Source organism: Rhinolophus sinicus, chromosome 5, assembly GCF_057876585.1.
Source record: "Rhinolophus sinicus isolate RSI-liver-muscle chromosome 5, RSI-T2T, whole genome shotgun sequence".
In the NCBI taxonomy this organism is placed as follows: domain Eukaryota; kingdom Metazoa; phylum Chordata; class Mammalia; order Chiroptera; family Rhinolophidae; genus Rhinolophus; species Rhinolophus sinicus.
The window spans coordinates 102,582,743-102,596,264 of NC_142505.1; the positions used below are offsets into that span (position 1 = coordinate 102,582,743).

General features: G+C 43.6%; 1 protein-coding gene across 10 annotated transcripts in view; it reads left to right on the forward strand.

The window, feature by feature from the left end:
* TENM2 (teneurin transmembrane protein 2) overlaps positions 1-13,522 on the forward strand; it is a 1,142,683-nt gene that overhangs the window by 1,091,851 nt on the left and 37,310 nt on the right. For 8 of the 10 annotated variants that reach the window (XM_019740872.3, XM_019740899.3, XM_019740910.3 and 5 more), the window contains 4 exons: positions 171-191; positions 3,162-3,394; positions 4,384-4,538; positions 5,779-6,653. In XM_019740872.3, coding sequence (XP_019596431.3) covers positions 171-191; positions 3,162-3,394; positions 4,384-4,538; positions 5,779-6,653 — 1,284 coding nt within the window. The remainder of the gene's footprint in view (positions 1-170; positions 192-3,161; positions 3,395-4,383; positions 4,539-5,778; positions 6,654-13,522) is intronic. The other 2 variants (XM_019740888.3, XM_074313873.2) reach the window with 1 other exon arrangement.

Sequence of the window (13,522 nt, forward strand, 5' to 3'; positions counted from 1 at the left end):
GGGTACTTCCCGGGAAACTGAGCCAGGAGCTGTCAGCTAGCAGAGAAAACAAGATAAATACTGCCTTTTGGGGTCCCCTTTATATAAGAAACAAAAATGTTATGTTTGTTTTATCATCAATTCTTCAGCTAACTGTTTGTTCTTTTTCCTTCTGTTTTCTTTCTATAAAGAAATAAAGAGTTTAAACATAGGTAAGACAAAAAACTCTTTCCCATATAATTTGATATGGTTCGTTTGCTTCCTTGTGTTTGCTTTTTGTTTCGTGCTTCTTGTGTAATGTTGTATATTTTTATGTACCAAATATAGTAACTTTTTTATGTGCTAATTGTGTGTTGTGGATATGATAAGCTTTAGCAATTATGAAATGCAGTCAAAAAGCAACCCAATAAGCTGACAGTAATTAGAATTTCCGGGAGATGCAACAGCAAGCTAATGAACCCTCAGCGAACTTTTATCCCGACCGCTCAGTGTGGTCCGTAATTGGGCTAAACAGTTGAGGCAAACTTCTGGCTTTTGTAAATGCTGGACTGGGTTCACAAAAGCTTTAATGAACTGGAAACGGGTCAAAAACTCATTTTCAACTCATTAATGATTTTTTTTCCCCTGGATATATGGTCATTTAAAAAAAAAAACAAGTTAATTGCCAATCTGCTGGTCAGAATGAATCCAACAGTCAGATGCATTGAGGATTTTCATAGAGTTAAATCACTGTTAACTAATATGAAGGGTGTAGACCAAGTACTTTTTGTCTAAATAAATAGCCTTTGTCATTCAATTGCTCCAAAGTTATTGAAAACCATACTGGTACCACTCGTATACACAGTGTACGACACACACATGTGTGTGTCTGGCTCTGGAGAGCTTCCCATTACAAAGTTAGGAGCATGCCAGGTTGCCCCAGGGTGCACTGAAATGGATGTAACATAAGCTTTTCTGGAAGAAAAATGACCTTATTTTTACTTGGAAGAAGAGAGAAAACAAAGCAGTGTATTTTAATACTCGAGGGAATACCTCGAAATGAAACATGGAAGGGGCTTCTTGATGACGTTAGGTCAAAATTAGACAAAGGGTGGAGTCCAGCTGTACAAGATCATCAAGGTCAGTGGGAAAACCATGACTCTGCCTCCTTCTTCTCAGGCACCCCTAAATTAGCCGGGGATAGGCAGCGCAATTGGGACAAATTAAAAAAGAAGCTGTAGTGCAGTGCCTGGAGGGACACCCCCTGCTTCAGACTCAGTGCATTTGACCTTCACAATAGCCACCGTGGAAGCATGGGTGGCCATCTACCTGAGCTTCTCTGCAAAAATCTTGGTTGGAATGAATAAGAGGCCAGGGGGAAGCATGTCCCCCACCGGCAAAAACTGACCCCATACCCTCAACTGTCTGCTCTTCTGCCAGAGATTTTGCAAAGCCTTCTTGAACCAGGCTCCCTAGAAAGCCCAGAATTAATGATCTTGCTCACAGATAGGCACAGATGTGTAATGCCCGGATCCTTCTGCTGGTCACACCAGCCACTCTTCATTCAGTAACAAAGTACAGCATCTAATTACAGGATTGCATGAATTTTTCCCTTTCTGTCCTAATTTGTTTTGCCTATATGGACATTCTCTAAAGACTTAATAGCCAACAAAATAATGAAGAGGGAAGGGAAGGGAAGGGGAAGGAAAGAAAGGGAAGGGAAGAGAAAGGAAAGGAAGGAAAAGCAAGGCATCCACGTAGCCTGCTCTTTCAAACTACTTATCTGAGCTGGAATTTTAGAAGACCTTGACTTCTAGTTCAATTATGTGTCTTAATAGCAACCTGAGGAGAAGCTGGAATTAAAGACAGTCTCGATTCACAAATTGTTCCTAAAAATAGCTTCCTAGTTCTTTTCTTCCTTAAATCAGGGGAAGAACACAAACGGTGGTGTTTTAATTCGTAATTTGCCAGCTGATGTCTGCAGGACAAATGCATCCAATGCTGGCATTGCCCTCACCTTCCCTTCACCTCTCCTAGCTCCTCTCTTCCCATAATTTTAAACTACAGTTGAAAAATAAGTGGGGGGAAAAAGGGCCTGTACTCATTTTAGGCCTGGCTACAAAGCCTAGTCTACCACACTGGGGCACAGTGGCCCCACTGCTTGTGTCCTAGAGGCAGTGATTTTAATGACCAGTATGGGAAGGCCATGAACTCGCATTCTGGTCTCAACCTCCTCCAGCCAGTGACTGACAAAGGGAAGAACATGTAGGGTTTGAGCCCAAAGGGACGGGAGTGATGGTCTGCTTTGATTAGGAATCCCATACAAGGAATCTAGGACCCAACAGGGCCACGAGACTTGCCGAAAGTCACCAGCTGAGTCAGAGTTGAGTTGAGAGATTCCTGTGTCTTAGTCCTGAGCCACGTCTACAAATCTTATCCTGTCCTCGTCAATAACACACAGACACCTAGATGCACAGCAGAGAAAGAGGTCCAGGTCTCTGAGGCTTAATGCCTTCCTAATACATTTCACACACTGCTGATCGCCTGGTGTGGCGGAGGGCCCTGGCCAAGCCTGGTGCACACCTGTGACCTCAGTGTTACCCAAGATTTAAAAACTGTATCTCCAACCCTAGTAATTCAGATTCTGGACATCACACTTCTTCCCACCAGTGCCAACTTTATGCGTATGAAGCTGAGGACTGAGGTTGGCTCTGGAGAGCACCCCCATTACCGAGTTAGGAAAACCCCTGGTTGCCCCAGTCTTAATGATCTAGTACACCTCGGAAACACTGAGGAAGCACAGATTAAAAGGAGAACGGGTCACGTGGGAGCGTGCCTCAATCCCCTTGAGAACATAGTAAACCCACAGGGGGAAATCAAGGGCACTGACACCCAAAACACAAACGCGAAAACATGACCAGAGTGGGGTCTTTCGCACTGGCTAAAGGAAGCGATGGCATTCTTAGCATGATGGGAAAGGCTGGCCTCTCTGATAGTGTGAGAAGTTGAAGTCCAGTTAGAAGTAGCTGAACACCACAATGTGTTAGAACATTAAGTTATTATGTTAGATTCTTTCCAGTTCACTAAAGTGGGAAGACACTGGAGATGGTTAGAGTCTCGCTAGGACTTTTGTCATCCCTTCGATCCAGTAGGTCAGCTGCACAGCCCCCTTCTCATTTCTCTTTGTGCTTCTTCTACTAAAGCAACAACCCAGCACACAAATACTATTTGGCCGTCGACCCCGTGTCTGGCTCTCTCTACGTGTCTGACACCAACAGTCGGCGAATCTACCGAGTCAAGTCTCTGAGTGGAGCTAAAGACCTGGCCGGGAATTCGGAAGTCGTGGCAGGGACCGGAGAGCAATGCTTGCCCTTTGACGAAGCCCGCTGCGGGGATGGGGGGAAGGCTGTGGATGCGACCCTCATGAGCCCTCGAGGTAAAGGCTGCCACGGAAGAAGCCCTGCCCTAGAGAGAGCCTGCCACATGCTGGGCTTTCTTCTTATTGAAACTGAATGAACTGAGCCCAGGCACTGCCCAACACAGCTTTCCCTAGAATAATTTAACTCTGCTAGATTGCTGTGGTGCGTGGGTGAGTGTTTTCTTAAAAACTTGTTTACTTGAAGTAAACTTCATCACCCACATATGCTACAAATGGAAAGAGGGATGGATTGGTCCTGGAGATTTCTGACTGCTTCCAGTCACCAAGATTCAGAAGGCAATGTTAGCTCCGTGAGCCCAAGTGCCAGCTGTGTGGGCTGGAGACAGAACAGAGTCCCATGGGGGGCCTCCTGCCACTCCCAGAAGTTCACGTGAGACATGTATATATCAAGTCTAAAGCACAGTGCCTGACATTTTGTAAATGCCCAATAAATGGGAGCACGTTGGGGGCTCCGGGAGGGGCAGTGCTGGGACCTGCATCCCCCAGGGCTCTGATGTGCTAAGTAGAGTCAAGGCTTAACTGGGAATGCTTCCCGGAGGATACATTCTGAATTGGGAGTTGGCGACTGTAAAAATCATGTTTCTCTTCCACATTGTTGCAATGAGATGTGAAGGGTATTCAAGTAATTTACTACCACTAATTTTTCAAGTGATGAACTTGGGAAATAACTTCTTTCCCAAAGACAGCAACAGATGCAAAGTTATTTCCCCATTCATTCATTTGCAGCCTGGGTTCATTTGCAGCCCAAGGTTCATTCTTCCATTGGGTGGGTGGCGATACAGCCAGCACCCCAGGAATTACACAGCTCTCTCAGCACAGTGCTCAGGAGAAAGGGTGGCATCTTAGAAGGTTGGGCACCACTGCTCTGACTGTGCTGCCCTACCCGACAAGGTCCAAGAAGATACGGTCCAGTGGGGCATCCCCACCTCCACCCCACCAGCCCTGCTCCTTGCCAAGAGACACACTCCCCTGTCTGTCTTGCTCAGGTATCGCTGTGGACAAGAATGGGCTCATGTACTTTGTCGATGCCACCATGATCCGGAAGGTCGACCAGAATGGAATCATCTCCACCCTGCTGGGCTCCAACGACCTCACTGCCGTCCGGCCGCTGAGCTGCGACTCCAGCATGGATGTGGCCCAGGTGGGACTCGCGTATTTCTCATCACTAAGCCATACCTGGGTCTTGGCCTGAAGTTCTCACCCCCCACCCCCCAGCCTGTTTGAGTTGGAAGTGGAGTGGGAGGCGGAGATACAGATACAGATCCCAGGTTTGTTTGCAGAAGGCTTGAGATGAACTAGATAGGAAGGTGGAATGGGAAATGTCAGATAGAAATGAGAGGGAAAGAGAGAGAGATTGGTTGATTCTGCTCAGAAAAGTGGAGCTGGTGACATCCTCCAGCCGTGGCAGATTACAGGGTAGGAGTTACTAGGTAATTACCTCTCTTCCCCATCATTATTGCAGGTTTGAGAATGTTCCGTACAGTGTTATATGTCAATCAGAACTTCCCTGTTAATCTCAAATGATTGCATCCTCACTATATAAACCTTTACTTTGTGCAGTAATAACTACAGCAGAGCCCTCTACAATATTCCCCCAAGCGATATTCCTTTAGTCCGGGCTCTTCCAGTGGCAGAGAACACAGGTTCACTTAAATGTACAGTATAAGAAACTGGGCTTTATTAGATGGATTGCAAACAACCTGGAGTATATGTTTGCCTTTCCTGTAAGGGCATTTCCAACCCTCAGTCAATCTCATTAATTTCAGCTCAAATTCCACAACAAACGAACAACTTGCTCGTGAGATTTTTATTTCAAATTCTGCAGAAAAGGAATGTGTTTGGTCCAGCTTGTTTCTTCAAGCAAACACTCAAGTTTTAACGTGCTGGCCAGCCTGTGCTTGGGCTGCCCTTGGGTCAGGGCCACATTCCAAACTGCATGGCTCCTTTTTTGTGAATTGGATAAAGGGGTCTCCTCTAAATGAATGTAGCCTCCTCAGGCCTGTGGCTTGGTGAGCAGGGGGTGGGCTGGATCCCATCAGGCCCTTGTGCAGTGGACTACCTGTCTCACTGTATGTGATGACTCTGACCCTGGTGCAATCCTCTGAGGCTGAGAAGAGCGTCATGCGTAGAGCTGGTGACCTAGTCTAGCCACAGCAGATGATATCTATAGTGGGAGAAGTTGGTTACGTAGTCTCTCCTTCACCATAGTGCACACTCAACATGGGCAATGGGCAGATGGCTTGGTGATGGGCGTTTCTTGTACAGGTGTTAGTAAAAACTCCCTTTTCCCCAGCTGCCTAACACCAGTCTAAGGGCCCTACCCCGTGAAACGTTGGGCATGTTAGAGGCTGTTCTTTCATCGGAAGCCATGTCATCCACAGGTTCGCCTGGAGTGGCCAACAGACCTTGCTGTGAACCCCATGGACAATTCGCTGTATGTCCTGGAAAACAATGTCATCCTGCGCATCACTGAAAACCACCAGGTGAGCGTCATCGCGGGACGCCCCATGCACTGCCAGGTGCCCGGCATCGACTACTCACTCAGCAAACTGGCCATTCACTCTGCCCTGGAGTCGGCCAGTGCCATTGCCATTTCTCACACTGGGGTCCTCTATATCACCGAGACAGATGAGAAAAAGATTAACCGCCTGCGCCAGGTCACAACCAATGGAGAGATCTGCCTGTTGGCAGGGGCAGCCTCCGACTGCGACTGCAAAAACGATGTCAACTGCAACTGCTACTCCGGAGACGATGCCTACGCGACGGATGCCATCTTGAATGCCCCATCGTCCTTAGCTGTCGCCCCAGATGGTACCATCTACATCGCAGACCTCGGAAACATTCGGATCCGGGCAGTCAGCAAGAACAAGCCCGTTCTCAATGCTTTCAACCAGTACGAGGCTGCGTCTCCCGGGGAACAGGAGTTGTATGTCTTCAACGCCGAGGGCATCCACCAGTACACCGTGAGCCTGGTGACGGGGGAGTACCTGTACAATTTCACGTACAGTGCTGACAATGACGTCACTGAGTTAATTGACAATAATGGGAATTCCCTGAAGATCCGTCGGGACAGCACTGGCACGCCCCGCCACCTGCTCATGCCCGACAACCAGATCATCACCCTCACGGTGGGCACCAACGGCGGTCTCAAAGTCGTGTCCACACAGAACCTGGAGCTGGGCCTCATGACCTATGATGGGAACACTGGCCTTCTGGCCACCAAGAGTGATGAAACAGGATGGACAACTTTCTACGAGTAAGTAGGTTTAGAAAGGATTTCCCAACAGCACTTACCCCGCCCACCCTAGCTGGCATCAGGATGGGTTGTCCACGTAGCTTTGAGAATTGCTTAGTCACGTTGTCTTCCTAACGTTAATGTCCACTTATAGCCCCGAGATATGCATGTCCCCTCTCCCCGACTCCTAAATGATTTGCACCGTTGGGCCTCTGACATTGAACATGCCCCCTATGAGAGTGGGGAATTGCTCTTGCCTGCTTGCCGTTCTGATATCCGGATATTGGACATGCACGGCACCTGAGAGAGCAAGCGCTGATTAACTTTGCTGATTATTCATGTTTGCCGTGTGTGCGGAAATTAGAACCTAAAAGGCAAGATCCTGGTGGGGCTCCTGTAATTTGCCACTAGGTCCAGCAACACACTTGATTGCACAGACAGGCAGATAAACTCTGAATTTCCTCCTCAGCAGAAGCAGATCAATACAGATAAAGTGCTAGGTATATTAAAAGATGCGAGAGCTGGTCATATTTCCCCTAACAATTATCTCATAGTTAATAGTCCCGCCGTTTGTTTTGCCAAAAAGCTGTTTTCCCTCGTTCCTGCAGGCAGCTCTCTTGGTCAGACTGCCTGCTGCTGCAGGTATTAACCAGCGGGATGCTGGTTGGAGGAAATTGCTAAGGCGTCTTCTGCCAATTGCTGGCTGAGACTGGGGTGGAATTGACAAGTATCTGGCTCTCCTTGAAGGGTGAAGGATCTGGTTAACCCCGATGTGTTTGGAGTCCTTGCTTGCTTTCTGTCGAGGTGTTGCTGCTAGCTGAGAATTTAGTAAGTTAGGGAGGGCTTGTCACAGAGGGGAAACCGGGAGAGAGAGACATTGTTGATCACTCCCAAATCCAGGAAAGTTCACTTTCTCTTTGTGTTGAAAATCGGCTTGGGAGAATGTAAAGGAAGCTGTTGCCCCCTACTGGAAATCTGCTGCATTGCAGAATTGCTTTCCCTTGCCCTGTCTTTCTTCTTAGGGCAAAGCTGACTTTCTCACACTTCTGAAGCACCCTAACATCCATCCTTCAGGGCGCAGGAACTTGATCCAACTTTGTGGGCCAGTTACTCTGTCCCTGAAGGCAACATGTGAGTGCCATCTTTAGCTCTCACACCAAGTTGGGTTAAAGCTATACTTTAACCCAAACACCTCCTAGATGTTCATCTTTCCTTCTAGCAGTTTCACCTAAAGAAACAATGCATTTCAGACATCATTTGTTGGCTCACTTGATTAAGGAAAAAACAATGTCGCTCTCAAGAGCCAGTGTGAATTAGGCCTGACCTAGAGACTTGAGCAGGCATGGGAATGCACTTTACAAGTCCTATTTGTCTGCTAAATTCCCAGGAAAGAACAGTACTTAAAGTTACAACCACCCCTTCTCTCTCTCTCTCTCTCTCTCTCTCTCTCTCTCTCTCTCTCTCTTTCTCCCTCCCTCCCTCCTCCCTCCCTCCTCCCTCCCTCCTCTCTCCCTCCCTCCCTCCCTCCCTCCCTCCCTCCCTCCCTCCCTCCCTCCCTCCATCCCTTCCTCCTTTATTTTAATCCTTACCACTGTCACCATCTGACATTCTCTATATTTTAAATTGTAGTTTATTTTTTGCCCTCTCCATCTAGCATGTACAGGTCTTAAGGGATTTTCATGCACTTTATTCCTAGCCATGTCCCCAGTGCCTTAAATGGTGCCAGGCACATAATAGGGCTCTCAGCGAATACCTGTTGACTACATGAATCAGAGGCGGCCCTCCAGCCGCACACAGACCGAAGCTGGACTGGTTTCACTGGGTGGCCTTGAGAGCCCATGACAGGGACTCAGCTCCTTGTAATGATGTGCAGGCTTCTCTGCAAAAAGACCTGACTCTGGAGTTACTCACTGCACGGGGGAGGTAAGCAAAGCTAGAGCTGCCGGCAGCTGAATCGTCTTTGAAAGTTAAAGAGAACGTGTTTTTCACCCTGTGGCCCCTGAGATTCTGGCCTCAACTCCAATCTTCTGTTCCCCAAGAGTAGAATCTCCGCTTCCTGCCGCTTCTCTCATAAGGAAGCAGGGCGCCCTGCACAATGTAGGTCTCCAGGTAGCACAGGGGATTGGAATTCAATCCTAGTCTGGGTCCCAAGAATAAGCGCCTCACACAGTCCCTACTTGGCAGCAAGAGTTGGGGACACTGTCTGTTCTAGAGTACTCCACCGTATACCTCGTATCTAAACACTTAGGACTGTTACATTAATTTTTATTGAGGTAAAATGGACAAAATATTATATTAGTTTTAGGTATCCAATATAATGATAACACAGGTATATGTTACAAAATGATAATAAATCTAGTTACCATCTATCACCATACAATTACAAAACAATTTATTCTTGAGATGAGAACTTTCAAGATCTACTCTCCTAGCAACTTTCAAAAATGCAGTACAGTGTTATTAACTAGGGCCGCTATGCTATACATTATAGCCCCAGGATTTATTTATTTTCTTACTGGAAGTTTGTAACTGTCGACCTGCTTTCCCCCCTTATACTCACCCCCTGCCTCTGGCAACCACCGATCTGTTTTCTATCTGCGAGCTTGGTTTCTTTTTTAATTTGTCTTTCTCTATCTGAATTATTTCACTTAGCATAATGTCCTCAAGTCCTTTCCATGTTGTCGCAAATGACAAGATTTCTTTCTTTTTTACAGCCGAGTAATATATATATATATATATATACACACATATATATATATATATACACAGACACACATATAATGTGTATATATATACCATTATATATATATATATATATATATATATATACACCATATATATATATATACACCATATATATATATATACCATATATATATATACACACACACATTATATATATATATATATATACATATATACCATTTTCTTCATTCATACATTGATGGACACTTAGGTTGTTTCCCTGTCTTGGCTACTGTAAATAACGCTGTAGTGAACATAGGGGTGCATTTATCTTCTCCAGTTAAGTGTTTTTATTATTTTCAGATAAATACCCAGAAGTGGAATCGCTGGCTCATATGGTAGTTCTTTTTAATTTTTTGAGGAATCTCCATACCGTTTCCCATAGTGGCTACACCCATTTACATTCCCACCAACAGTGCACAAGGGTTGCTGGTGTCTTCATCCTTGCCAACACTTGTTGTCTTGTTGATTATACGCATTCTGACAGGTGTGGGGTGATATCTCATTACGGTTTTAATTTGCATTTCCCTGATGATTAGTGATGTTGAGCATCTTTTCATGTACTTGTTGGCCATCTGTAGGTCTTCTTCTGAAAAAATGTCTATTCAGATCCTCCGCACATTTTTAATTAGATGATTTGGTTCTTTGCTTTTGAGTTGTATGAGTTCTTTATGTATTTTGGATATTAAAGCCTTATCAGATATATGATTTGCAAATATTTTCTCCATTGAGTAGGTGCCTTTTCATTTTGTTGATAGTTTCATTTGCTGTGCAGAAGCTTTTTAGTTTGATGTAGTCCCATTTGTTGATTTTGTTTTTCTTTTGTTGCCTTTACTTTTGGTGTCAGTTCCAAAAAATTATCACAAAGACCCATGTCAAGGAGCTTACTGCTGCCTCTGTTTTCTTCTAGGTATTTTATGGTTTCAGATCTTACTTTCAAGTTTAATTTTTGTCAGTGGTGTAAAATAGTGGTCCAGTTTCATTCTTTTGCATTTGGCTGTCCAGTTTTCCCAACACCATCTATTGAAGAGGCTGTCATTTCCCCGTTGCATATTATTGGCTCCTTTGTGGTTAATTAATTGACCATATGTGTGTGTAGATTTATTTCTTAGCTCTGTATTCTGTCCCATTGATCTGTGTGTCAGTTTTTATGCCAGTACCATACTGTTTTGATTACTATAGCTTTGTAATAGAGTTTAAAATCAGGAAGTGTGATGCCTTCAGCTTTGTTCTCTTTTCTCAAGATTGCTTTGGCTATTCATGGTCTTTTGCGGTTCCATACAAATTTTAGGATTGTTTGTTCTATTTCTGTGAAAGATGCCATTGGAATTTTGATAGGGATTGCATTGAATCTGTAGAATCTATAGATTCAATAGGTAATATGGACATTTTAAAATATTAGTTATTTTAATCTATGAGCATGGACTATCTTTTCATTTATTTGTGTCTTCAATTTCTTTCATCAATGTCTTATAGATTACAGTGTACAGGTGTTTTACCTCCCCTTGGTTAAATTTATTTCTAGGTATTTTATTCTTTTTGATGCAACTGTAAGTGGTATTTTCTTAAATTTATCTTTCTGCTATTTTGTTATTAACATATAGAAATGCAACAGATTTTTGTGTGTTGATTTTGTATCCTGCAACTTTACTGAATTTATTTATTAGTTCTAGCAGGGTTTTGGTGAAGTCTTTTGAGTTTTCTATATAATATCATGTCCTATGTAAATAGTGACAGTTTTACTTCTTCCTTTCCAGTTTGGATGCCTTTTTTTTTCCCGTGCCTAATTGCTCTGCCTAGGACTTCCAACACTATGTTGAATAAAGTGGCATCCTTTGTTTTATTCCCAGATCTTAGATGAAAAGTTTTCAGCTTTATACTATTGAGTACCATGATGTTAGCTGTGGGATTGTCATATATGGCCTTTCATATGTTGAGGTATGTTTCCTCTATACCAAATTTGTTGAGTTTTTATCATAAACAGATGTTGAATTTTGTCACATGCTTTCCTGCGTCCATTGAGATGAACATGTGATTTTTAGCCTTCATTTTATGGATATGGTGTATCACACCAATTGATTTGTGGATGTTGAACTATCTTTTCATCCCAGGAAAGAATCCCACTTGATCATGGTATAGGATCCTTTCAATGTACTGTTGCTAATATTTTATTGAGAATGTTTGAATCTATATTCAAATGAGATATTGGCTTGTAATTTTCTTTTCCTGTACCATCCTTGTCTGCGGTTGGTGTCAGGGTAATGTTGGCCTTGTAAAATGAGTTTGGAAGAGTTCCTTCCTCTTCTCTTTTTTGGAAGAGTTTGAGAAGGATTGGTATTAATTCTTCTTTGAATGTTTGGTAGAATTCACCAGTGACGCCATCTCATACTGGGCTTTTGTTTTGGGGGGGTTTTTTGATTACTGGTAATTTGTCTGTTTATATTTTTTATTTCTTCATGATTCTTCTAGATCAGGGGTGTCAAAACTGCAGTCCGCAATCCATTGTTAATTGGCCTGCAGCAAACTTCAAAAATATATTTAGTTTACTTAAATAAACCAGGTGAGGCAATACATACTGCACCTCGAGTGAGTGGCCCGGCTGTTTGTGTGTTCTACTGCATATGGCCCTTGGTAAAAATCATTGAAAAAAGTTTGGACACCCCTGTTCTAGATTGTATGTTCCTAGGAATTTATCCATTTTTTTCCAGGCTGTTAGATTTATTGGTGTATAATTGTTCATGGTAATCTCTTATGATCCTTTGTATTTTGTGGTATCAATTGTAATGTCTCTGCTTTCATTTCTGATTTCATTTGAGTCATCTCTCATTTTCTCTTGGTGAGTCTAGATAAAGATTTGTCAATTTTGTTTATCTTTTCAAAGAACCAGCACTTAGTTTCATTGATCATTTCCATTGTCTTTTTAGTCTCTTTCATTTATGTCCACTCTGACCTTTGTTATTTCCTTTTTTTTTTTTTTTACTAACTTTGGGCTTCATTTGTTCTCCTTTTTTGTTTTCTTATTTTAAAAAATCTTTTGTTTCTGGTTATAAAACATGAAAGTAAGGCATACTGGTTACAAATAATTCCTCAAATAAGGAAACATACAAAAAACATGGAGGTAAATCTCCCTAATATTGAGATGTCTATATTTTCAGAGAATTCCTTCTGTATTCTCACTTTTTCACTCCTCCCTCCCCCAAAAATATACTATCAGAGGAATATATTTTTGTATTCCACTCTTTCTACTCAACAATATGTGCATTTTTTTTCATGCTGATAAACAGAAACCCACATCGTCACTTTCGATGGTTTCATAGGTTTCTACTCTATGGATAAATCATCAGTTATTTAACAAATCTTTGATCAATGAACATTTAGGTTATTGTAATTTGTCACTTTGTAAATAACATCTTTGTACCCCCGTCTGAAAAGCAGTTTCTTTAACAGACAAAAAGGCACAAGGGAGTCGCTTTGTGTTGGAGAGTCCGAATCTTGTCCATGTTTATAGTGGTTATACCACCAGAGCTTTCCAGGGAATGTAATATCTGTACCACCTGCTGCCTAGTCCCCTGAGCAAGTGATGAGAGTAGAACCAAAGGCTGGGCCCCCAAGCACTGCATTTCCTGCTCATAGTTCTCCCCTCCCCGTCCCCCACCACTTTGCACAACTGGTCGTTCAGCTTAATGCGGTACCACTTTCAGCCTTCAAACATCTACGGAGCTTGACTCTTTCCAGTTCACCACAGAAGCGAAATTTCTCACCTAACAGAAAGTCCCGAAGCAGATCTGCATTCCTTTATTCCAAAAACATTTACCAAGCATCCTCCATATTTGCTTTTGTTGTCCTAGGCACTAAGGGGTAAAGTCCAACAGGCCACAGCAGTTCTGTTCACAGGCCCTCCCCACATGCTGTACCACTTCCCATCTCCATCACTCAGGACCTGCCAACTTTGTCCCTGTCTCCAGTCCAAAGGGAGTCACACCCAGAAACTGAGTAGTTCTTCCTTCTCTTTAACCCTCCAAGCAAATACCGTCATTGTTCCGTCTTCCTCCCCATCCCTTCTCTAATAGCAAGTTGATCTGGGAGAGCTCAAAGCCCTCTCCATTTAGACCTTGAAAAGAGTCCGTTTCCCTTTCCTAAGGCGT